Here is a 27,182-nt window from a genome sequence, read left to right as displayed (position 1 = left end):
CTGTCTTGGTCTCTTAAATTAAAAAAAAAAATCATTTTTATGGAAGAAAAATACACTAAGAGAAAAAGGTTCAACTGTAAACCTAAACACCAAAGCTGACAGGTGGTCCATCATATTTCATCATCTTTAGGCATTCACTATAGATGAGAAGTTGCAAATCAAAAGCAAATACTGCAATGTTTATTATGTTCCATGTTCCTCTGCTCTAGACAGACCATTATAAACTTTAAAAATGTTAGTGTTTCTTTTAGAGAAAAATCTAATGGAAACAGCAAAGGCATAACAAAACCTGAAGACAAGATTCTGAGCTTCAACAGCTTGTGTGATAAATGCCTCACAGGATAACAGCTGTGCTGTACCCATTGGGATTAATAAAGTATCTACTTATCTTAAACTATTCAATTTTATTCTTTAATTTCAGATTATATGGAGACTTGTGGTGGTTCCTGTTCCAGACCAGCCCACTTTTTGCTGTTTTATCAATGGCTTTCTTACTGCTAGCTGCTAACCCAACCTGTCAAACCCGCAGCTCTAAGTCAAAAACGTTGACAGTGCCACTTGTTTACTCGGATACACTCTGCATATTAAAAAGGTATCATTTCTCGACATCAGTCCAGATATAATGAGAAGTACAAAGAACAGCTTATAGCAATTCCTTAAATTCACCTCTGAAGTGTGTCTTCTACACTGGGACAAAATTATTTTAATTTAGTTAAGTTAGTGTGTAAAAGACTACAGTATATGGATCACCTCTATTTTTTAGATATTGCAGGGTTCATCAAAATGTATATTAAGTATAGCCACAAACATTTTGATCAAAGGAATAATTGTACTCCACAACCGCCCTGGTGCAGGTTACCAACACAGCACTACAAATTAGACTCAAAAATTGTTATAAACACTGTTATGTTTCAAAGACAAACCAGTGATTTAAAGTGTGTGTGTGTGTGTGTAGGGGGTACTTGGGAACTCCTACAAATACTAAGTGTATCAAACCATGGTGCCAATGTGTGCAGCTAGAAATTAAGCTCCTTTTCGTGGCTGATTTTATGGCTTGGATTTCTGATAAACCAGCACTTCCAGCCATCACTGATATACTAAAAACAGGCCAGCAGTACAGCTGCTAACGATTTTGATGACTATTTTATTTAAACAACAGTTTCCCCGAGTACTGACAGAATTTTTTTTCTTTTGTTCTTGGTGTTTTTTTTTTCCTGCTGTGGACGTTACCATAATAATAAAACATTTAAAAAAAGCATGTACAAACATACATGTAAAGCCCATTTTTGCCCATCAAACACACAAAAATCAATTATGACTAAATTAAAATGTTTTTAGAAAAGTTTCCCAATTGATTAAAAATCTCTCATTTATGCAAGTATTCAGACTCATTGCTGTGATACTCCAGACTGTGGTCAGGTGAAGCCTTTTTGACTAATTATCCTTACGATGTCTCTAGAACTTGACTGCAGTCCACCTTTGGCAAACTGAACTGACTGGACATCGCTTAGAAAGGCACACACCTGTGTATATTAAGCCCCACAATTTATACTGCAAGTCAGAACAAAAAATGAGCCATCAAGTCCAAGGCACTCTCTGTAGACTTCTGTGATCAAACTGTGGTAGGCACAAATCAGGACAATGGAATCAAACCATTTTTAAAACTTTGGGCATCCACAGGAGCAAAGTACTGTAGTTTCAATAATAGTAAAACTGAAAATTGAAACCAGGTCTCTTCTTAGAGCTGATAGTCTAGGCAAAACGGACTAACCAGGAATAAAAGGGTCTTAATCAGGGAATTGTTCCTAATGCAACACTAAAAGAGTTTAGAAGTCCTCTGCTGAGAGGAGAGATCCTGTTGCAAAGGCAACCACTTCAGCAGCACTCTTAAGTAAAAGGCATATGTCACCCTACTTGGAGTTCACCAGAAGGAATGTAGTGGACTCAAGAGTAGTGGGAAAAAGATTCTCTGGTCTGATAAGACAACATAGAACTATATGGGCAGAACTCCAAACACTATACATAGTAAAGACAAGGCACTGCTAATCACCTGCTTAATAGAATAAATATGGTGAAGCATGATGGTGGCAGCATCATGGTACAATGGTACTTTTTAGCAGGAGAGACAGGGGTACTGATCAGAACTGATAGAATGATAGGGGCAGTTAAACACAGAGATCCTTGAAGAAAACCTACTCCAGAGTGCATGCAAACACAGACTGGACCTACAGTTCACCTTTCAGCATGACAGTGACCTGAAGTATAGAGCAAAGAATGCGCTGGATGGGGCTTTGGGACAAACCTTTGACTGTTTAAGCAGTCCAGCCAAAGGCCAGAATTAAACCCCATAGACCATCTGTGGAGGTGCCTGAAGATGGCAGTTTACAAGCGTTTCCCATCCAATCTTAACAGAATTTGAGAGGATCTACCCAAAGGAATGGGATAAACCTTCAAATCTAATTGAGCAAAGTTTGAACTGAAGCCATAATTGGTGCCAAAGGCTCTTCTATAAAGTACTTAAAGGTCTAAATAAATAAGTGAAATATTTCAGGTTTTGATTTAACAAATTTTCAGATCTTTCTGAAAACATGTTTCACTTTGTCATTAAAAGGTTATTAAATGTACACTTGAATTTAAAAATTAAACCTACAATCCAATGAAAGGTGCAGAAAGTGCAGGGGTCTGAATATTTTCTAAATGCATTGCTTCCTTCAACATCTGCAATAAGATGCTGCAGATGTTCTATTAGATGGTTGTGGCAAGCACTCTCTTCTACGTGGTGGTGTGCTGGGGAGGCAGCAAAAAGAAGAGCGACGCCTCACCCTTGACAAACTGGTGAGGAAGGCAGGCTCTATTATAGGCATGGAGCTGGACAGTTTGACATCCGTGGCAGAGCATCCACTAAACAATATCATCACCAGACAGAGGAGCAGCTTCAGCGACAGACTGCTGTCACTGTCCTGCTCCACTGACAGACTGAGGAGATCGTTCCTCCCCCATACCATGCGACTCTTCAATTCCACCCTTGGGTAAATGTTAACATTATACACAGTTATTGTCTGTTATACCTGCATTTGTATCACTCTTTAATATATATATTTTTTTATCATCAGTATGCTGCTGCTGGAGTATGTGAATTTCCCCTTGGGATTAATAAAATACCTATCTTTAGTTGTGGTTTGACTTCATTTAGGCTGAAAATCAGTTTTTCCAGGATCATTAACACATTATTCATTGCTTTCTCTTACTGGATGAAGAGGCTACATGCATTATGGTTACATAGGAGGAGCATAATGGAAAACACTTCACTTCAGAACTGCCAGTGCACTTATTGCAAAGCACCCTGAAGCTTTGACAAGAGTGGGGGCTGAGCAGTATTTATAATAAGGTAAGAGTTTCAAACAAGGCTGCAGCAAATTATATTACATTAATAAGTAACTAAAATGCGACTCAAATAGAATATATTTTTGATTGTCAATTCATTGAAGAAATATACACAGAAAAATTTGAATTGCTAATCATTCGCTTCTTGAATTGAAAATTAAAAAATTACCCCAGTCCTGATCAAACTTTTACATTCCCAAAATTTATAACAAATCGTATAGCTTGTTACAACATAGACAAAATGAACAGAGTACTCAAGCAGCAAGGAAGATTAAATGTGAAGCATGACTTTAAAATAAATAAATAATGCTTGGGTTTTTCCACTAAAACCATTTACATTTTTTCTTGCTTTTTTATGAATACAGTGGTGTGAAAAACTATTTGCCCCCTTCCTGATTTCTTATTCTTTTGCATGTTTGTCACACAAAATGTTTCTGATCAACACACACATTTAACCATTAGTCAAATATAACACAAGTAAACACAAAATGCAGTTTTTAAATGATGGTTTTTATTATTTAGGGAGAAAAAAAAAATCCAAACCTACATGGCCCTGTGTGAAAAAGTAATTGCCCCCTGAACCTAATAACTACTGGTTGGGCCACCCTTAGCAGCAATAACTGCAATCAAGCGTTTGCGATAACTTGCAATGAGACTTTTACAGCGCTCTGGAGGAATTTTGGCCCACTCATCTTTGCAGAATTGTTGTAATTCAGCTTTATTTGAGGGTTTTATAGCATGAACCGCCTTTTTAAGGTCATGCCATAGCATCTCAATTGGATTCAGGTCAGGACTTTGACTAGGCCACTCCAAAGTCTTCATTTTGTTTTGCTTCAGCCATTCAGAGGTGGATTTGCTGGTGTGTTTTGGGCCATTGTCCTGTTGCAGCACCCAAGATCGCTTCAGCTTGAGTTGACGAACAGATTGCCGGACATTCTCCTTCAGGATTTTTTGGTAGACAGTAGAATTCATGGTTTCATCGATCACAGCAAGCCTTCCAGGTCCTGAAGCAGCAAAACAACCCCAGACCATCATACTACCACCACCATATTTTACTGTTGGTATGATGTTCTTTTTCTGAAATGCTGTGTTCCTTTTGCGCCAGATGTAACGGGACATTTGCCTTCCAAAAAGTTCAACTTTTGTCTCATCAGTCCACAAGGTATTTTCCCAAAAGTCTTGGCAATCATTGAGATATTTCTTAGCAAAATTGAGACGAGCCCTAATGTTCTTTTTGCTTAACAGTGGTTTGCGTCTTGGAAATCTGCCATGCAGGCCGTTTTGCCCAGTCTCTTTCTTATGGTGGAGTCGTGAACACTGACCTTAATTGAGGCCAAGTGAGGCCTGCAGTTCTTTAGACGTTGTCCTTGGGTCTTTTGTGACCTCTCGGATGCGTCGTCTCTGCGCTCTTGGGGTAATTTTGGTCGGCCGGCCACTCCTGGGAAGGTTCACCACTGTTCCATGTTTTTGCCATTTGTGGATAATGGCTCTCACTGTGGTTCGCTGGAGTCCCAAAGCTTTAGAAATGGCTTTATAACCTTTACCAGACTGATAGATCTCAATCACTTCTGTTCTCATTTGTTCCTGAATTTCTTTGGATCTTGGCATGATGTGTAGCTTTTGAGGTGCTTTTGGTCTACTTCTCTGTGTCAGGCAGCTCCTATTTAAGTGATTTGTTGATTGAAACAGGTGTGGCAGTAATCAGGCCCGGGGGTGGCTACGGAAATTGAACTCAGGTGTGATACACCAGTTAGGTTATTTTTTAACAAGGGGCAATTACTTTTTACACAGGGCCATGTAGGTTTGGATTTTTTCTCCCTAAATAATAAAAACGATCATTTAAAAACTGCATTTTGTGTTTACTTGTGTTATATTTGACTGATGGATAAATGTGTTTGATGATCAGAAACATTTTGTGTGACAAACATGCAAAAGAATAAGAAATCAGGAAGGGGCAAATAGTTTTTCACACCACTGTATATTAACCTCCTTTAGTGTTAGACCCAAGCATCACTTGTCTCACATAAGCCCCAAGGATTACCGGGCTGTAAAAGTACCAACAGTGTTGCTTGGGAAACGACATAGGCATTGTCTAGCATCAGCGACAGGCCCAAGTGCTAACCGGGCAATGGAAATGTCTCTTCTTAGTCTCATAATGTCACTTCGTAAGAAGTGCTTTTCAGAAGGCCAGGTGTTGCCCGATCTTGAAAGTGATAGGAGCAGTGATGAAGTGAATCTGTCTTCAGGCAGTGAAACTGAAACGGACAGTGAAATAGAAAGTAATTCTGATCAATCCGAAAGCGATGTTCATGTCAATCGCATATAGGCAGTGTTGTTTGTACAAAAAAGGATCAGTCTGGAAAAGAAAGACCAAAAGGAATCATGCTATTACAGTCCCGACTGTGACACTAGATTGTGTATTTCATCGTGCTTCAAGATATACCACACAAATGACATTTTGACAGTATATATGGTTTTAGCATTATTTTGATTTTTAAATATTATTATTTTTTGTATCATTATTGTACTTTCTACATTTTTGACTTTGTACTTTTAATGTTAACGTTTTACAGTAGAAAGATGAGATTTTCAAGCCAATAAAATTACACTATTTTCACATTTTCTGAGAATAAATGTAATGCTAAGGAGGCTACAAAATGAGGAGGAGTGAATGTGACAAGAATACTTTACCTCAGATCACAAAATCCTATTTCATGAATCATTTTTTTAATAATATCTACTACAAGCTGCAAGTAGTAAACCTTACAAATGCTGCTATCTCAATTGACCAAAAACTAGGAAGGCTCCAGTTGCTCAGTCACAGATCTAAATCAGTTGATTTTCAATAAAATGACTTGATCGGTTATCTGTGAATTGGCTGATCACAAAATCTGAACTTTTCAGACCCAGCTTTTCTAAACTTTATTGTAATTTAGTTGTGGTGCTCCTTTACGCAAGGTATTACAGTAGCTGAGCCAGCATGTATACATTTGTTTACTGTAAACAAAGAGTAGTCAAGGCTTGTTTAATCAGGGAGCTTATCCTTTATGTTAAAGTGGAGTAATAAACTGAGAAATTGAATCAGAGAAGTTGTCCCGTCCGTTTAATCAAAGAACAAGAGAAACTATATTAATGAATTCAGACTTTATTTTGTCATTTAAATCAACAGGAAACTGTTTCAGACTGGACAGCAAACTAGTGTTAAGTTCAGCAGTTTACATTTTTAACTGGAAAAAGAAAGAAGATTTTGAAATTGTTGCTTAGTAAACAATAGGTATATTACCATTTAAACAAAATGTACCTTTTACTTATAAACCTGTTAAGCTTTGTCTTGTGTCTTCTTGAAAAGCAACTTATGAACATTTGTGGCCTTTTCAAATATTTGTACTGTATTTATTTCTGTATGTCATACAGCATAATACATTTTGGTAAGAAACAAGTACTACATAATTAAAATGGTAATCCATATTTTATAATTGCAACTCAAGAATTGAATGTCTAGCTGATACACTGAAGAAAAAAGCACACCTTTATAAATATAGTAAAATGTACATTTCAACAGCAAAAAAGCTGGAGTGCAACTAATGCTTACAAATTATTGAAACCAACAAGTACATGTACATTTCGGCAGTGTTTAATTGCCAATATTGATTGTGCGAGAATAGAATTATTGTTTTTTGTTAGAGAAATGATGAAAACTACTTTTTTTTTTTTTTAAATTAAGCCTTATTTTAGACAGGTACAATACAGAAACATATAAATGACAGCTTGCAATTATAAATGCCATAGGTGTTATAGATATATTTTTGTATATATTTTATTAGTTAAAAGTATGTATTTTAAGGATTTTTTAGGGACACTGAATAATAAGTTTACATAATTTCATTTTGTTAATAAAAAATAAACACTTAACACTTGTGCTCTATAGTTTAAATATAAAAATACCAAAGGGAACACTAATATAAAACATAAGGCTTCTATATGTCTGGTTATGCAGGAGATTAGGGTAAAATGATTTTTTAAAGGATTTAAAAAAAAAAAAAAGGCATCAGAATCGACAGTTCAAGTAAAATTGAACTTGTGTTTGGCATCGTCCTTAAAAAAAAAAAAACCTGATGGAAGCAACTCTACCAGAAACAATGTTAACTTTGTTTACTGTAGAAAAACAAAGCTAATTCTGCACTGAATTTAAAATGGGTTGTAGATCCACTCAGCTTCTGAGGCATTGTAGACCAAGAAAAATACAACACACCACCTTGTTAAGCAACAAGTCCCAACCTCTACGATATGATTGTTGTAAGTTTCACAACTAATAACAGGTACAAATAAGTTCTAATACGTTTACTATCAGTATTAAAAAAGCAGACCAGATGACAATTCTAATTCTTCCAATTAAAGATAAAAAATTATTGGCCAGCTTTATTTTCATCACCCCCACCAAAACAGTTTTGACAAACACTGTTTGAACAAATAATTTAGAATCAAAGCAATAGCACCTTATGAAAAGACATAATACAATGAAAAAATAACAGTTTATCACTTTAGCTTTTCTTTACTGAGACTAATTACCTAAAATAAACAAACCAACCTAGAATTGTGGCTGAAAGAGTGTTAACATTAATTGAACTTGTTTTGTAAGCAAAAACTGTTATAGTACACTTAAGCAGATTTTTGTTTAGAAAAATAAAGTAAATGCAGGGTTTATTGTGGTTAATAGGTTTTGATTTTAGAAATTTGGTATAGCTTTGCTGTAGTAATTTTTTTTTTTGCATTTCACTGTAACTAAACCACTGAAAACAACTGGAAACTCAAAAGTATTGTTATTAAACAACTGCTAACCGGGTTAGAAATTTTAAAACATTTTCATTGAAAGAAACACATCAAGGCCTTAAGTTAATGACATGATTTAATATTTTGAATTTTAAGTGGAGGTAATATGTAAAGCCCAAATAAAATAAGTCTTTGTAATGGACATATTTAATTGAAAGGAAAACATCGATTTAAAGAGGACACAAAATCAGTTCTGTGCTTACCCTGTGGACCAAGGAGAAGAATCTGCCACATGGCTCTGAGAGATAAATTGTGCATTTGGTGTGTGTGGACTTCCAACAAGCACGGTATTTGTCCCTGAAGGTCTTTGAGGGGTGCCAATAACCTTAAAAAAAAAAAAAAAAAAAAAAAACAAAACAGCTTAAAGATGTCTCAAGCAAGATTTTCATAAAAATAGACATGGTGTTGTAAAATGTAATTGCTTATCATCAGGGTTAAAAGAAACAAACCAAGATCTTATTTCAAACTAGAACTTAGCTGGCCTTCTAGGCAGGGATGAAGTCACATCCCCTTCCAATCCCAAATGAGTCACCTCAAAACCAGTCTCTTAAAACAGCAAAGTAGTGTCAGTGCATGCCTCAGTTATTAAGTGGACTGAGACTCGTTTCCTTCTTTGGCAGTCTGACTTCCTGTTGCAGTGGTGAGCCTTCAAAGAAGTTCTACTTGTACTTCTTGCCAGTCCAGGCAAGATTCTGCCAATTACCATTTTTACAAACATGGGTCAAATCTTGAATTGACAGGGAGCATACATTTATGGGAAACATATCTGAAAGCATACAAGTAAATTAGTTGAGGAAACTAGGGAATGGTGGACACAGAGTTTAGGATAAGACAAGTTTATATTAAGGGAAGAACAACGGTGTTGGTGTAAATACACATAGTAGCTTTGAAATTACTGGACTATAGGCAACAAGACTAAATAAAAATAATAAAAATAGAAAGGTGGAGAGGAGCCATTTATGTGTGGATTTGAAAGTGTGCCAGTTTTGTAATGAGATACATCTTGGTTGTTGTAAGTATATTTAAATTCAACTAGAAAGCTCCAGGGATAGGGGTGTGAAATTGGAAGTGTGTTATAAATTCCCAAAACAGACAACTTCAATATACATGCGTTTATTAAAAAATGAGTTTAGAGGGATGTGTTATAGTAATTAGGAACCTTAATCGCCCAATTAGCTGTGAAAACCCTACATATAGATTACATAAACAAGAAACTGAAAACAATCAGCAATACTTTAAGATAGTATGTGAAATCACAAAAGGAGACGCCTGTCCACTGTAGATGTATCCTTCTGCAGCAATTAGGACAGAATTTATGGAGTATAAATAGATCCAGTGAGAAGAATATAATGCATTACACAAAAGCATGTTAAAAAAAGCTGTATATGTGATAACAAAAAAAAATTTAAGCAGTTGCTATAAAATCTTGAGACAAAATGAGGCAAACTTTAGTGTTAAGTCAAAAAAGCTGTGGAACAGGTTTAAAAGCATTTTACATAAAATTCAGGACAAGTTAATTCTTTAATGCAGGACCACTGGGAAATTAAAGAGAACACTTCAGTGGAAATTAGGGAGGTTAAATAAACTGCAAAGAAAGAAAAGGCAGTACAATGTGTTAACCATAGGAGCTGAGCACTAGAGTTCAACACTTCAAAAGAATATTAGGAAAACAAAAAGGCAGGTGGAAAGATACATTGCTGAAAATGCTGACAGAAAGAGAATAGTTAAGGAGTAGGTAAATTGTATTAGAAAAAATGAGGTGAACCCATTCAACATTTTTCTGAAATTTTCAGATGTCGGAGAAGTACTATTTAGATGAAATAAGGCAAAACAAAAAACTTCCCAGACCAAATAACGTTTATATGTACAGTACTTAGAAATCTACAAAGTACATACATTTTTCAACACAGTGGGGAAATTGGTAAAGACTGCAAACTAGCAAAAGTTGTCCCATTATGTTATATAAAAAAAAAAAAAAAAAAGGGGAAAAAGGCCAATCCAATTATCCATGGGTGAGTAAGCATTACATTTATGAACGGTAAATTATTAGAAGAAATTAGTTACAGCCAAGTAAAAAAAAAAAAAGCTCAAAATAAATGCCTTTTTACTAAAATAGTAACAGTTACTTCATGAAAAGGCAGCATTAATAGCCAGCAGGAAAGACATTTTCCATAAATTTGTGCTTTTCAATTGAAGACAATACTCTTGACCAATGAGTTATTGGGGAGAGAGGTCTTCAGTTCAAAAGGACAGAATTATGGGTAATGCATCTTTTTTTACTGTGAACATTGCTTTCCCAAAAGGATATTAATAGTTTAGAAAAAACAGCATTTGCTTTGCTAGTTTTGAACTTTAGATTTAACAGACACTTAAATTATGTGACACGTAAAACAAGATTTTTCTTTTTTTAAAGCACAAGGAGTAAATGGCAGTGAAACTGGCTTAAACATGGAAAGCAGTTTATGGTATGAGAATCTTTCTTGATTTAACTGATATACAAGTAGTCTCTTTTGGCAATCACTGCTGAAACTACAACTCTTTCACATACATAAACACATTGATAAAAATATAAATAAACTGGCCTAAGTTGGCAAATTAAAATAGGTGGAAAAATCAGACAAACTAGTATAAACTACATATTATAGATGGACCTACTGTAAATAGAACTGATTCTTGGCCAAACTCCTGGCAGGTGAAATATAACTTCAATAAAAGTATATTATATGTGGGACAAAAAAAACTGGACATTAACACTAGTGCTGGGTGGTATGACCAAAATTCTATATCACTGTATTTTTCAAAATAATACCGGTTTCACGGTATTCAACTTTTTTTTTTTCCCATGCAAGAGTGGATGTTAACCACATTTTCCACTGTAATTACTGCAGTGGACTGGCTAAGAATAACCTATTCCACTATCATGACAACTGTACATTGTACAAAAAAATTTTAATGTGCACACAAGTATTAATACAGGTTTGCATGGCCCCATAAAGTCATAGCTTGCAAGGGGGTGGCACTAATGAAGAGAAGGAATCACACTGCATGACAGATGCAGTGAAAATATAACACTTTCTGTTAATGTTAACAATCTCTGTCCACTGACACGTTAAAGTGACTTTTTAAACAACTTTACCATCATTAAACTGCATAATATTTAAACTAATAAATAATAACAATAAAATAAATAATACTGAAACTTCCAGTAATAATACGATTAATTCAAGCCCAGGTGCATTACACAATATACACCAAATAAAAATAAAAGAACAACTTGGTGATGACATCTTTACCAACTGAACCATTATTAAGGCAAACTGCATTAATATGGACCTTGCTTCAAGCTAAGCTATATACATAAATAATAAAACTGCAACTTGCATTTATAATGCTATTTGTGGTATAGCCCTACGGAAGCGTTTTAGGGCCACAGTTGTTTATGTTGAGATTAAAGTCGACATTTCCACTTTATTCTCAGTTTGTGATTAAAGCAGAATGTTGTAAACTAAACCATCTTAAAATTAATGTTTAATTTACTAGATTTTCTCAAACCCCATCATAAGTTAATGTAGCACATAAAATGCTTTGTATTAAGTGTTCCCCAACCCAGGTGTTAATCGCTACATGCTTCTTAAACCGACTTCCTCGTGCACTGAGGAAGCGCAGGCAGTGATCGCCGCACAGAATATATTCACTTCATGATATCCCTACTCTCTGAAAATTTAGAATGCTCTCATAATTACTTGATATCATTTTCATAATGAAATGCATTTAAGGAGGTATTAAACATGCACGGTAGTGCTGCTCCCTCACAGCAAGGTGTTCCTAGGTGTATGTTCAGTGTAGAGACCTTTATGGCAGGTGTGACGAGGCTCCAAAAAACTGGACATATGAATGGGTATTGCAACTTAAACTTGTTTAACTTAAATATTGTGTAAATGTTGGGTTCGTGATCTGGTGAACGGAGACACGAACACAGAATTCAATGGATGTTCTTCTGAGTTGGCTTTCTTTGTGAAATTAAAACTAGTTACAAACTTAGACCACTGAGTGTTCAGAACTTTTGTTATACCTGTTTAATTATGCCATCCATTCAGGGTTACACCGATCCTAGAAAGCAGTGTGTGCAAGGCAGGCGCAAATTCTGAACGGGACGCCAGCACATCGCAGGGTGAATACGAGCAACACATACACTTGCAGGAACAATATAGCATAACAAAACCCCACATCCTACATGACACTGAAAGGAAACTGAAGCACGCCGAGTAAACCCACTATAAAAAAAATGCAAATTCAAGGCAGAGAACACCCGGGACCCCCTTGATCGAAGAGGCGATTAATATGGCTCATGGAACACAACACAAAGCATTTAATGTGCTACATAACTTATGACGCAGTTTGAGAAAATCTAGTAAATTAAATATTCATTTTAAGATGAAGTTTAGTTTATGATGTTCTACTTTAATGACAAATTACGAGAATAAGGTCAACATGTCAACTTTATTCTCTTCGTAAGCGTTGAGATTAAAGTGGAAATGTTGAGAATAAATTCAACATGTCGTCACACTATTACACAGTACCCAGGTACATTACACAGCATTGAAAAAAAATAAAACAAGTACAACTTTGCTTGCAGTATTATCCAGTAGTATAGAAACAGTATTCACACATTTGAACATAATTGTACACATTCGACCTTTTAAAACCAAAGTATCTCCAGACAACAGACACAGCACCTGTTTTCGGCAAAAGTTCTTCTGTGTCATCATGTTCAACTTTATCGTCTGCTACAGCTTCAGTTTCGGAATGTTCTCTGTCCATTTTCACCGTTCAATACCTCATCTAATGTATGTACTCAGTTGCATGCGTATTTAGCGGTGCAGCAGTGAAAAAGGTCCCCCATTAAACAGTTTCCCGCTGCTCCATGTTCCGAACATTGTTTAGGCTATTTAAACCGGTGTTGCAGTATACGAAAAATTCATATCATGCAAAAAAAAAAATGTTTTTTGGTATGAACTGGTATACCGCCCAGCACCAATTAACACTCAATAAGGGTATGAAATGTGAAAATAAACCTTGTGAAATGGACGTCAATGTTGCAGTGAATTCATTACTGTCCACATATACTGGAACATTTAAAAATGCAAACAGGATGAGGCTACACAGCATGATGTAGATCAGTTTCTCAACTACAGGGTCAATAAAATTAAAAAGGTATAGAAACACCAACAGACAAAAAGTCAATGGCGGTTGTAGTTAATCTACATGTTGCATTTGTGAGGCCTTATCTGTACTGTTTTTTTCCTATATATTAAAAAGGAAATATCAGCATTTTTTTTAGAAACAACAAATGTTTTTGAAGAGGAACTAGACCAACTCCAGGAATGAAAGGTATTAGCTCGCATGAGGAAGAATGGTAAGGAGTTTAACTATTTTATTTTAAGCCAACAGAAATTATTGGATGACGTGAAGTCTTTAAACTAATGAAGGGAAATCAAACAGATCAGCGAGTTCCTTAAAATGAGATATTCAACAATTACATTTTGAAACTGGTAAATTACCATAGAATGTTTTCTTTGCACAGAGAATTAAATACATGGAATAGGTTTCCAAGTGGTGTGGTTGACAGTAGTTCTCTAGGGATAATCAAAGCATGACTGGACTCTTTTTGAAAGATTTAGGTAAATACAGATTATGATTCCTGTTAATTGAAACATGAGAATCATTTCCTTATTTTATTGAAAGTGCAGAAATCTCTAATAAAATATATACAAGTGACTGCTCTAAACAGTGTTTGTATTTAAAGCATATATGTTAACTGGTCAACAGATATATTTTATTGTAAAGTATAAGAATAATTGGATGAAGCATCTACTTACAGTAACCCTGTTACATGCTGACTGGGGATTTTGTTTGTAATCCTTAAGACCAGGTGACCCCAGTCAATGTTAATGAAGATATTATTAAAGATTTCACCAATATGCCTGGACATTACTATTCAAGCTTTAAATCCTTTATGTATAAATAGGCTTCAATATCTGTAAATAATGATACACATGTATTCAACTCCTAAAATCTCTCAACTTTTTTTTTTTTTTTTTTAAATTGAAAAGTTAGATTAGACTATGTTTTTTATAGCTGTTGGATAAATACAGCCCTGGTATAACTTGGCAGTTACATTCTAATGTATTTTAACAAGACATTTCCTTGAAGTTGCTGTAAATACAATAATCACAAAGGTGCACAACAGCCAAAGAAGAAATATTAACAAATTTGTCAGCAGAAGACTTTGATAATTTCACTTATTTGTAAAGGTTATCAATAGTACTCTGCAGTTTACACTAAATCTTGAAATAACCTGTCTCAGACTTTTGTTTCAAGGAACTCATAATCAAAAACAAATGCCAAAAGTATTCTATATAAAGCAATGAATGGCTCAAGTCTTCTTTTACGTTAAATTAACTTAATGACTACACTCCACAATGAATTAAAACAAAATTCAAGAATGTAGTTTGAGAACTTATCCTACTTTACCAACACTGCACTAATACTTTGGATGAAGCTCTAGCCTCACTCATGAGCAAACCCTTAAAGGTATTAAATCTTCTCCAGTTAGTGGGGATTCTAATCCTTCCCCTACAGAAAACGATACTTTTCAAGGAGAGGACCATGACCTCCGATACAGAGATATCAATTCTTATCCTGACAATGTTACATTTGGCATCTAACAAATTCACTTCCTAGCAGAGATCAAACAGTTGAGGCAAAAGAATATCACCACCAGCAAATAGCACATATGTAAACTTCATACCTCCAAACTGGACACTATTCAGGTCTTTCTAAGTATTAGTAGAGGGAAAAAATATAAGACAACTCTTTGACATGATTCTATAACCACATTAAATAGGTCCAACTTAATACAAAAATATTAACTTAAAATTTGTAGCACTTGCCATAAGCTAGCAAAACACACAAATTCAAATATTTACATAGTGACTTTTACATGCTGTACCCCCACATTAACACCACATGTACACACATGGATTGTGAAAGCTGTACCTATTCATGGTCTGCTCTGTTTAGTACCATATATCACTTAATGGTAATACTACACTCCATACAGGACACAAAAGAAAAAACTCAAATCATGACTGTTTCATTTTTCGGTAAAGGGCAAGATAGCTGTGGAAGCATTTTGCTGGTCTGCATAAACACAATTCTATTTTAATTGGATCTTGTCTACTGGATGTTAATTACTAAATGGCATAAGTTAATGGGAGAATTGAATAAAATATACAGTAATGAAATCAGTCGGCCATACACCCAATATTTGGGATGTTATGGTGGATGCATTTTAGAAATCATCCTAAGTATCTACTCTCATTAATGGAGTCCCTCACCTATACTCTGTAGCTACCAGTGATAACTTAAGCCTATCCCAAGGCACTTTCATCAGTCTTGTACTTCTTCCATGGTTAAGCTTCAATGTTTTTGTATCAATGTTTAAAAAAAAAAAATCTGTCTTCTATTCACAGTAATTACACCAATTTAAGCCACCTTTTAGTCTGACATTACAGGAAGGCAGACCATGGCAAACATAAGAACCCTTCAATCAAAACTGGATTTCTGGAACAATGCTAAGAGTACTTTATGCATGCTTAAGTGTATAACTGAAATACAGGCTTCAAAAAGAAATTAGCATTTGTATACTAACTGTAATGTGTAACATACCTATTTGTACATTTAACAAAACTTATTTTCCACACCCAGAGAAACATACAGAAAATTAAAAGTGTGGCAACTGTGGAATCCTCAGTCAACACCTGAAGGAGGAGGAACATGCCTACCTACACTTTTGAAGTGCTAATTCCGTCAGTCTGTCATATTGTCTAAAGTTGCTTTATCCATCCTGAAAACATCATAGCCTATTTCCTTTCCTCTGTTTTAATGGGTCTCTCTCTCTCTTCCTCTGTTATAACTAATCAGTAAAATTGCTAGCACTCCAAAAGAGAGAGAGATTGTGAAGATGAACAACTATTTACCAGATCTTTAAATATCAAAAACACGGTATTGTGAGTGGAACAAGTGATCAGGCACAATACATTATACTTATTTCTATACACAGTAAACAACACTTAATATACACTAGGAAGAAGTTTAAATACAAGGGAATGCACAAAAAAATCATTATTTTTCAGTAATACTTGAATTTTATTGAAGACTCTAATGGAAAGTGATAAAAGTATGAGTTACCGTGTTTAATGCATTATTTACTTCATGAGGTACATGATTAAAAAAATAGTTTCAGATATATTAAAATGTGCTTAAATTTAAATGTTTCAAATTATAGGAACTCTGTCATTTTTGACCCGTGAATAGAGCTTAAACAGAGGGCTGGATTCCTAGTAAAGTATCATAAATAACATATTCATAATCAATGACCATGAAATATTCTAAAACAATACACCATATATTTATTCTTGAAATGTGTCATTTGTAACCTTCAGGGAGTGGCTCAAGAGGGCTAGGACCACAGATAAAGAATCAAATAAAAATATATTTGTGATCAGCAACCTTAAAGTAGCATAAAATAGCATCCTTATGCCTATTATTACCGATCCCCATTTTCCCCCAAACTTTTGTGAAAAGTAGGAATTTTGGTACTTCATATTGCAATTAGGGAGTGAATTCCTGGGCTCATTTGATGAGAAATGCACAAATGTTCTCCTGATCACTTTTGCTTAAGACACCTGTTGGTTTAATATTTATCTTAAGGGTGTAACTTTCTGCACAAAAAAATGGTACAAAAATGGCGTACATATTTTTTTAGGTCTATTGGGCCAAACATTATGGCAAAACCACAAAAAGACTTCAAGATGAATTGAACAGTATTTTATATGCATTTATCATACAGGTGAGTCAGAAAGCACCAGACCAAAAAAAAAAAAAAACATTAAAGTTATTTCAAAGGATTCATAAGTAATCATTAATTCCAAAAAAACAAAAAACAAAAAAAAAAAAACTAAGAAGGAATAACATTTAATACAATATGGTTAAGATAGAAGGCAATGTTGTTTCAAGGTCAGCAAAGCACGCCGTACAGAGTACGGCAAAGGTCACACCACTGCTAACAACTGGTGGTGCTCACTGCGTAATGGAAAAAGATATGTTAACAGAGTTTGTATAAGTTCACATAGCAGCCTACATGAAGCAAGTTTGTTGTACTATCCAATAGTGAAATGACTTCGATGGGATGTCAACATACTGATGTTGACATCCCACCCAATTAGAAGAGGAGGGTTCTACAACTGGAGAAATGGTCCTAGAAACCCTTGATGTGCTTTAGAAGGGAAACTTCGGCAGAAAGAATGGCCAAAATGGACATGGCTGACATTGTAAAATCCGGAGTATCTACTTGTACCACATGTAATAGTCTTTCTTAAGCAAGATCGCAGTCTCCTGTCTCTTATAAACACTCTTGCTATCATCACCATGCATACCTGCTGTGTTGTCTCAAACAAGACTGAAGGAAAGAATGGAGGTCTTTAACACTTAATGAGAAAAACAGCCTGTGTCTGGAAATGAGTTATGGTCATGTACAGCATATGTCCTATGGATATTTGGTGAGCAGCTATTCTCTTTTTATACACATGCAACACACGGTCAGACATCCTAGTAATGGAATTCACTCAGCTAAAGCTACAGGCTATTTGTGGAGTGGATATTAACCTGTACTACTTACATTTGAATTATTAAATGGAAGAATGTCTTTTCCATTGACACAATGTGCCCTAAAGAAGTGTTTCTCAAATACTGGGTCATGGGCTGCCATTGGTGGGTTGCAAGTTGCTATTATTTAGATTGGTATTGGGTCACACACCTCCCAGATGAACACATTCAATTGGCCTTGGTAGTTCAACAAAACACTTATATGAGGAATACGTGGGTTGCAATATAAAAAAGATTTGAGAAATATCGCTCTAGAGAATATTCATCAACTCCCATGGCATTAACAGTCACCCGAGCTCTCCCTGTTTGAGACTGTATGGTACTAGATGGGACAGAGTCTCCTGGGCATAGTTGCCGGTTAAGAACCACAACCTCTATAGAGGAAGGGCTCACTACACACTCCTGTAACAAATATGTCTGAATAGAAACAAAAACGTTTACTGTTTATTATACAGCCATTGTTATTTGTCTATATATGGCTTGGCTGTTACGATGATAATTATCTTTACGATTCCAGTGTTAAAAATTAATAAACTCTGATCAAAAGATCAGCAATATTTTTAGATGTTTTATTTGAAACAATAAAGGTCCCTTAATATTACAGAAAACTTAACAGCCTAAATTTCTTTTGTGTCCTCTGCTTCCAAAGTTCAAGTTTTACTGTTGGTCTTATTACACAGTAAATGATCAGTTTCATGCTTAATTGAAAATTTACTTCATTAAACTTTTTTTTTTTTTTTTAAATTGTTACAGGAATGCCCTAACTTGAATGGATGAAAAGGAGTTTAGTACTTTCTGCATTTAAAGGAAATGCTTTAAAAGTCATCTCTCTGACCTTTTTTAGACTTTGAAATCTTACCTTTTTCCACTAAATGCACATCAGTAAATCCACCCATGGATGGATGGATAAATTGTCAAAAATAAATCATGAAGCACAAATTTCTTACAATAAGTCACCTTGTGACTCATATACTTACAGACAAATTAGTTCAAATGGTATGGGGGAATATTCAGGATGTTATTTATTTGGTTAAACAATGGCACATTCATTAAACATAATAAAACAATTTAATTACAAAAAAAAAAAAAACAAAAACACTTTCCTGCAACTCAATTTATTCTTTATGCCTCATGTTAAACAGTTTTAAAACTATAACAAGTTCAATATAAATTTCAAGAATATTTTATGTAACAACTGCATGCACTAACCAATAACATTTCCATAATAAAAGGTTGTAAACAAGAATTGAAAACGTCTTTTCAAAGAATGCTATCAACTCCATCTGAAAGTTTTTCAAAAAATAATCTAAACATTGGCAACTCACATTAAGAACACCATCATGTACTAAAAGGCTTCCTTAATAAACGTACGGTTACCATGTGTGGTGAAATGTTTACATTTGAAGGTCCAAGTGTTTTGGGCAGAAGTTGTTTTCCTAGCGATACAGATGGATGAACAGCCACTAAAGACACCACACCTAAAGGAAAAAAAAAAATAAAGCAAACAAAAAAGAAACCACATGAATGCAGTTATCCTCACACAGCACAAATCAACCACCCCAAAAAAAAAACCAAAAACCCTCACAATTACCACATGATCAAAAAATAAAAATATGTACAAAACAGACTAACGAATCTCTAAATGTTCCCTTTCTAATAAAGCACAACTGTAATTGATCTTTCAGACATATACACAGTATTAATGGCAAACAGCTTAGAAGTAATCACACAAGCTCACAGAGTCATTTTTTCCATTACTAATGAAGCATTAATGCTTTTATCTAGACAAACCAACACTGAAGATGGATAAAATAAAGCTAAGGCTTTTTTTTTTTTAAATAGTCAAATAGTCTTGGCATTTTCCCCTTATCATAGGTAGCAGATGTTACTTTACATACAAAAAGTAGCACTGCATGCTACAAACGAAGTTAAATGAAGGATGAATAATAATAATAATTCCCAGGATGTCCCAAGCTTCATATAGTCCATTATAGAAGACAATACACGAAAGCTGCTATCTAAAACTTTTTTACCCCTTTAAACTTCTTCTTTAAACAGGCTGCTGATTTAAGTACAACCAGATTCACACGAGCAACTATGTAAAACTATGCAAGTTGACTGTGCTCATTCTCAAGATATCGTAATTAAACAGAACATGAATACTACTTTATATTAATATTCAATAAATTGCAAGATGCAGGGTCTAGAACACAGTGTTTATGCAGTACAGTATTTTGGTCAATAGTACCCAGATGAATGCATTTTACATAAATTCTTATTTCTTTGTTATCCCAGCCATATGGAAATTATGTTAACTGGTAAATGGATGCACTTCAAGACAGATTATCATTCCAGCTACCGGGACAGAAACTTGGGGTGGATATATTTCTGGCACATTATGTATGATGCTTCAAGAACTCTAGAACCCCCCACAATTGCTGGATACACAAAAAAACATGAAACTTGTTAGCTAGGTGAATATCTTTAAATGTAACCAAATCAAAAAATATTATCCTTTGAAAATTTAGATGGTACTTTTCTTATATTTAGACTTAATTTGCTTAAAATTTTCAATACATGCCCATATAATTCCTTAATGCCATGTAAAAAATTTTAAGGCAGTATCTTTACCATGACATTGTGTATTCTGCAGTCTTGTGAAATGTACATATTTTCTTAAGCTGTGCAACTCTAATCAAGTTTTAAGCAGTTTATTACAATCAACTCTCTAATATTTATTAATTAAGATACTCTGATCAGACACACAAGGGATACTATTGGCAGAAAATGTTTATGCATCACAGCTTGCCAAAACACAGTCAGTGAAAAAGAGCACATGAGGAAGCTGTGATTAGAAAAAAAAACACCTATAGAGTACTGTACATCTCTAAAAATCCAGAAAGAGTGCAAGACCAAATGTGACAGTGCGGTTCCTCAAGTTCAGAAATAGTACACTGGGCCAACTCTCCTTGACGGGGTGAATCATTGCACAACTGATAACTACACTGCAGCAACACCTTCAAATTTGTTCAATGTAGAATCTTTATTTTAAATCAAATTTTTGACAAAAGTTTACATACTAGGGCCAGTAGTTGCAGCCGAATACCATTAAACAAAACAAATGGGGAAGATTTTATAGATAGGAAGAGAATGTTTAACAATGATATAAAATAAAAAGTAGACCTGACCCGAGTGTTACTAAAATATATAATCATCATCCTGAATTGCTCATAAGAATGTGACAAAAAAAGCAGTCTGTATCACAGTATGTACAAACTCACTTTTTACTGGACTAGCTTTGAAACAGAGCCAGATATCATTACTACAGTCATTTTCAGGACTTTCAAACCACCAACCAACCCCTTAGTACGATTTTAACCCACAAAAATGGGCTTCATCTAATACAGCTGCAAAGGTGCAAAAATAGACTTTACAGGTCTTCAAATACAACTGTATATCAGAATATAGAAATATTACTAACCATAATAATGTAAAAGAACTTCTGACTTCCTAGAAGTTTGGAACACAATGATAAACTAGGTGTAGTTTAGAGGCTTCACCCACACTAAGTGGAAACACTACCATACCAGTCACTGCCACTGAAATCTTTCAGGAGACCCAAACTGATCATATTTTGTTGACATTAGAGACACTGGTGGCTAAATACAACAGACATTTATGATATGGTATTCCTGAATTCCTTACTTGTAGCACTTAACCACAATTCTTGGCACAAGAATTCATCACATTTCTAAAGGCAAGACACGTTAGGCGCATTTGCTTAGCTCAATACCATCCCCCTATTAAATGACCAAAAATGATGTATCTGTACAGAACTAAATTATTGAAGCATACTTAGAGTTCGGCCAGTACTCAGAACAGACTGGATTTGTGCTAACAAACTAAATACCCTTGAACAAAAGCAACTTCAGCAATGCTTTTTTTTGGATAGAAGTTATGCTCTTGTTTGGACTCATTGAAACTCACTATTCAGCCTAATGAAAAGCACATAGGTCCTTAAAATTCTTTGCAAAGATTAACAATCCAGACAAAGAGTTTACTGTGAAAGATTCAGTATTTGCTTATGTTAATAGTACTGGAAAGATACAAAATTCTGGGAGTAGCATCAATCTTTTTTGAAATGTTATGGTATCTAAGCAATAACACCCATAGACACAGCCATACAAATGCAAATTTTCAACTTTTTCTCAAATTTTAATTTCTCCTACAGATGGTGAAATAAAGTGGTGTATAACTCAAAAGGTTTATGATGTGACAAAATCTAAAGGCTCATTATTTATATAACACTAAAGAAATTCACTGCATAATTAAAATCTTACTTGACAAAAATATTACAAATGGGCCTTATTATGGGAAGAACTAATAGGTTACAACCTACAGATGTTCTGCAGCAAATGAAGTAAATTAAGTCTTGCAAAGTTTAAGCAAACCATTTGCACAGGTGTCCCAACTTGTTAATTACTAAAAAAAAAAAAAAAAAGTTCAGTCTTAAAGCACAACATGCAACGAACAGTTGGCCATGTGAAAAGCAATCTTGCCTCAAATCTCACAGCTTGGATTGCTGCTGTCATAATCGGTTTGAGTTTCATGGTTTGTTTCAATAACGCTAGTATTTGTAGGACTTGTTGTGTTGAAGTGACATTCGGCATCTGTCAAGCATTGTAAGCATACAACCGGTTTCATTGATAACTTCGCATCCAGCTTTTGAGAGTTTAAACATTCATAAACATCAAAGTTTCCACTACGCAAATAGTCACCCGTGAGTCTAAGGTGTTTAAGAGGCATTGACGGTTGTCCAAACGGTGTAAAATATTTGGCCATTTCGGTACACTTGAAAGCGACAAACGAACAATTCAGCGGCAGCCATCAACTCACATGCAGAACCATAGGTGAAGGGCTTAGGCATTTCACTCTTATAGTGCTCCTGTGTAGTATAATTATCTCCTGTACCGTCATCAGTCCATACCTTAAACCTGTCCCAGTCATTCAATACATAAGACACAATGTTCCTCCGGATATCAAGAGTGAGCCTGATATGGCCATGCAATATGTAACACAGAGAATGGAAAAGGCAGGCGCCATCTCCAGGCATAGAAACCACTCAGTAAGTGATAGTTCCTTCATCGATGGTGATCACCTCGATAGACATGTTAATGGGGGTACGGTTGGAACATAAAGGAAATGGGTACCTGAACAATGTAAACCAAGTCTAAAATACCTATACAATAACAACTATAATCTTAATAAACAAACAATAAAACAGCGGAGAAGCCGTGGATTAAATAAAAAGGCTGCAGTTATCAGCAGGGAGACGTGAATGCCGTGGCGAAGCAAGGAAGGGAATGAAGAGACCGGAGTGACGGACGGCCTTATATAGGCAGGCAGCCAACAACGTGGGAGGCGTGTGGACGGGGGACCCAACGCCGCCTCATACGGTGACCGAGCTGCAGGGTATGGACGTATATATGTACGTAAGTAGGATTCAGTTAGCGGTGGGAACCCACATACCAAACTTCTTGAAGATGGGCCCATAGGTAACAAAGACCATTGGAAAGATCAATATAGCGGCCGAAAGTGGTGTCATACCACCGAAATAAGTACTTACATCGGTTTCGGTCAGCGTAGAGAAGCCGCCAACCAAATTTCGTGAAGATGGGGCCATAAATAAGAAAGTTTAACATGGCGGATGTTGTCAACCGTTATGCGTAGAATTTCTAAAAGAAACCTACTTAACTTTTGTAAGTAAGCTGTAAGGAATGAGCCTGCCAAATTTTAGCCTTCTACCTACACGGGAAGTTGGAGAATTAGTGATGAGTGACTCAGTCAGTCAGTAAGGGCTTTGCCTTTTATTAGTATAGATATATATCTATACTGTAATATCAAAGCGTCGGCGAGTATGGTGTGCTATACAATCCAAAGGCAACCAGAAATTTGAAGACACTCTTGATATGAGGAAATCTGGCAGAGTCAAAGTCACAGCCCAAAATGAAGACAGGTTTTTGAGGGTCATCAGCTTGCGTGATAGATGCCTCACATCTCAACAACTTCAACCACAGCCTAACAGTGGTTGAAAAATGTACATCTCAGTTTCTGCTGTAACGAGCAGACTTTGTGCTGCAGGTTTAACAGGGCAAATGGCAATAAGAATGCCATTCCTTAAAGGGCAAAATGGGCTGGAAATACCAGCAGTGAACTACCACAGACTAGAAGAAAGTCTAATGGACCGATGAATCAAAATTTGAAATCTTCAGTTAATCACGTAACTTGTATGCCACGAGTTGGTGAAAGAATGGTTCTGAGTGACACCAACTAGCAAACATGGAGGAGGAGACTTACACAGAGTCATTCTGAATCAAAAGGGTTACCATAGATTGGCTGTTCTATCAGCAAAGGGTGGCTACTTTGATGAATCAAAAATGTGAATAAAATTTTGCACACTTTAATAAAATAAAATAAAAATGTCAAGGAATCATTATTTGCTATTGTATATTTGTTCTCTGCCTTGATATCAGATATATAGATACTTTATTAATCCCAAGGGGAAATTCACATACTCCAGCAGCAGCATACTGATAAAGAACAATATTAAAGAGTGATAACAATGAAGGTATAACAGACAGACAATTTTGTATATTAACGTTTACCCCCCCTGGGTGGAACTGAAGAATTGCATAGCGTGGGGGAGGAATGATCTCCTCAGTCTGTCAGATGAGCAGGACAGTGACAGCAGTCTGTCGCCGAAGCTGCTCCTCTGTCTGGAGATATTCCTGTTCAGTGGATGCAGTGGATTATTAATTATTAACAGGAGCCTGCTCAGTGCCCGTCGCTCTGCCACAGATGTCAAACTGTCCAGCTCCGTGTTTACAATAGAGCCTGCCTTCCTCAAGTTTGTCCAGGCGTGAGGCATCCGTCTTCTTTATGCTGCCTTCCCAGCACACCGCCACGTAGAAGAGGGCACTCGCCACAACCGCCCAATAGAACATCTGCAGCATCTTATTGCAGATGTTGAAGGACTCCAGCCTTCTAAGGAAGTATACAGTAGTTGGCTCTGTCCTTTCTTACAAAGAGCATCAGTATTGGCAGTCAAGTCCAATTTATCATCCAGCTGCACTCACAGGTATTTATAGGTCTGCACCCTCTGCACACAGTCACCTCTGATGATGATTCATTAAGCATTAAGATATTAAACAGCATGCATTTTCATTAAAACTGAAAAAACTGAAGTGCTCTAGAACTTTTGACCGGTAGCGTATCAGCGGTTATCCAAACTGAGCAGTAACAATATCCTATATAAATATAAGTTTAGCTTTATAAAGTTACCATTAGGTATTTTTTTCCAATCATTACATTGTAAACAAATCACATTCAAAAAACGATCAGGCTGTCCCAGGAAGATGCATTTTTATATCTAGCACAGTTCACTCAACTAATCCAAACTGAAAGTTTGTGGCAAAGCAAATTGCTGCATGGGAATTGGTGCTGGAAAGTTCAGTTTTTTTTATTTTTTTATTTTTTTAAATTAAGCCATTCCTATTTCAGTTTATAATGACAAATGTGAAGACCATGCAACTCAGCAAAATTCTGACTAACATGAAGTAAAATGGGTCTGGGCTTCCCATATTCTCTCTTAAGTCAGTAGTATTAGGGTGTTGTACCATGTTAGCCATTATGAGTATAGTGAGAAGTCAAGCAAAATGACTCATTTTATTGGTTAACTGCAAAGATTACAATATGCAAGCTTGAGGCAACTCAGGCCCCTTCTTCAAGCAAGATGTAATCAAGTCAGTAAAGACAGGCTGATGTCCTTCCAACTGCCAGTCTCATCAGAAAGGAGTGCCTTTGAAGGCCAACACATGAGTTATACTGAATGCTGCATACCAATTATTCTACAATGTAAAGGCTTTCTGGTTTTATAAATAAAAAGTTTAAACATGAAAATCGCAAAGGAATTTAAGGGAAAAAAGTTCATTATGCAGTCATTTCCCCTTCAGAACAAAGTGGAAAGCTGTATTCAAAGTCAACAGTGCAAAAAGTACGGTTATTGAAAAGTTCGACTTAGAACAAAACAGAATATTGATTTAATTTCAGTCTTCTCTTCAAAAGGTAAAATGTTGTCCATATAATTTTAGCTGGTATAATTTACACTTTACAAACATTAAGTCACATTATGCCAAAATGCCTAGCAGTTTATTTAATGAAGAGTAAATAATATCTATATCAATTTAAGAAGATATTTCTTTTAAATACATACAAAATAAGCCTTAAAGCAGATCCATTGTAAAAGACCCCAAAAGCCTAATTATATGGTTTCTAGCTGGACTGCTGAGAGAGTTATTTTAATAATTCTATTGTTTATCAAGAATATATATTTTTACAAGTTGAGGACTTTTTGACTTAAATATTTTATTAATAGTGCGCTGTCTTGACATACCAAGGTTTCAAATTCTATATATAAAATTATTCAAAATACAGTGCACATTCACATGCCTATTTGAATCACCTGTACAAAATTAGTCATTAGTCAATTATTCTATTAAAGAGTCAATAGATTAAAACTGAAATTACAATAGTTTATGAAAGTGAGTCAGTTCTAAACAAATACGTATTAATACAAAATCTCAAATAAAACCACAGCTATACTGTACCCTTTCCTTAGTATAGATTCAAACTATTTTAAATGGTTGGGAAACAAACCCACAAATTAGACAAACCACACTCTAAATATATACTCTGTATGAATTCGGGCAGCTTCAAATGTAAAAGAAAGAGAACATAAACAAAATTGACATTCACTCAATTGTGGTCAGCTTATGACCCAAGGTAGAAGTCTGCACTGCGAGACCGATTTTCAGTATAGGTGGGAGCTAGAATCAAGAAAATTACATTTAAAACAGAACAAACATTCTATCTATATATAGCACCCTCCACAATTTTTGGTACCCTTGGTTAAGATGTGTTATTCGGCTTCTAATAAATTCTTTTTTCACCAAAAAATATAGGCTCACAACAAAAAAACGAGAAAAATCCAACCTTTAATTGAACTACATTTATTATTGGGGGAAAAAAAAAATCAGATAGATTTTTTTTTTTAACATGAAATCATCTGTGCCACAATTATTGGAATACCTAACAATTCCTATAAAATAAAAGTAACTGAAGCATTTTTTGTAATTTCTAGCTTTTTAAAGTTGATCAGAGTAAATTGGAATTTTTTAATT

The 27,182-nt window shown here is 35.3% G+C and overlaps 1 protein-coding gene across 6 annotated transcripts in view; it reads right to left on the bottom strand.

Annotated features, from left to right (window-relative positions):
- Positions 1–27,182, bottom strand: part of tfdp1b (transcription factor Dp-1, b) — a 96,265-nt gene that overhangs the window by 21,616 nt on the left and 47,467 nt on the right. For all 6 annotated transcript variants that reach the window (XM_039744658.1, XM_039744662.1, XM_039744660.1 and 3 more), the window contains exons 4-5: positions 19,321–19,421; positions 8,418–8,539 (exon numbers count right to left, since the gene is read on the bottom strand). In XM_039744658.1, the coding sequence (XP_039600592.1) occupies positions 8,418–8,539; positions 19,321–19,421 (223 nt within the window). The remainder of the gene's footprint in view (positions 1–8,417; positions 8,540–19,320; positions 19,422–27,182) is intronic.

The sequence above is a fragment of the Polypterus senegalus genome, chromosome 2, assembly GCF_016835505.1.
Source record: "Polypterus senegalus isolate Bchr_013 chromosome 2, ASM1683550v1, whole genome shotgun sequence".
In the NCBI taxonomy this organism is placed as follows: Eukaryota; Metazoa; Chordata; class Cladistia; order Polypteriformes; family Polypteridae; genus Polypterus; species Polypterus senegalus.
Note: the sequence above shows the minus strand (reverse complement) of the source record. Positions and strands in the feature narration are given on the sequence as shown.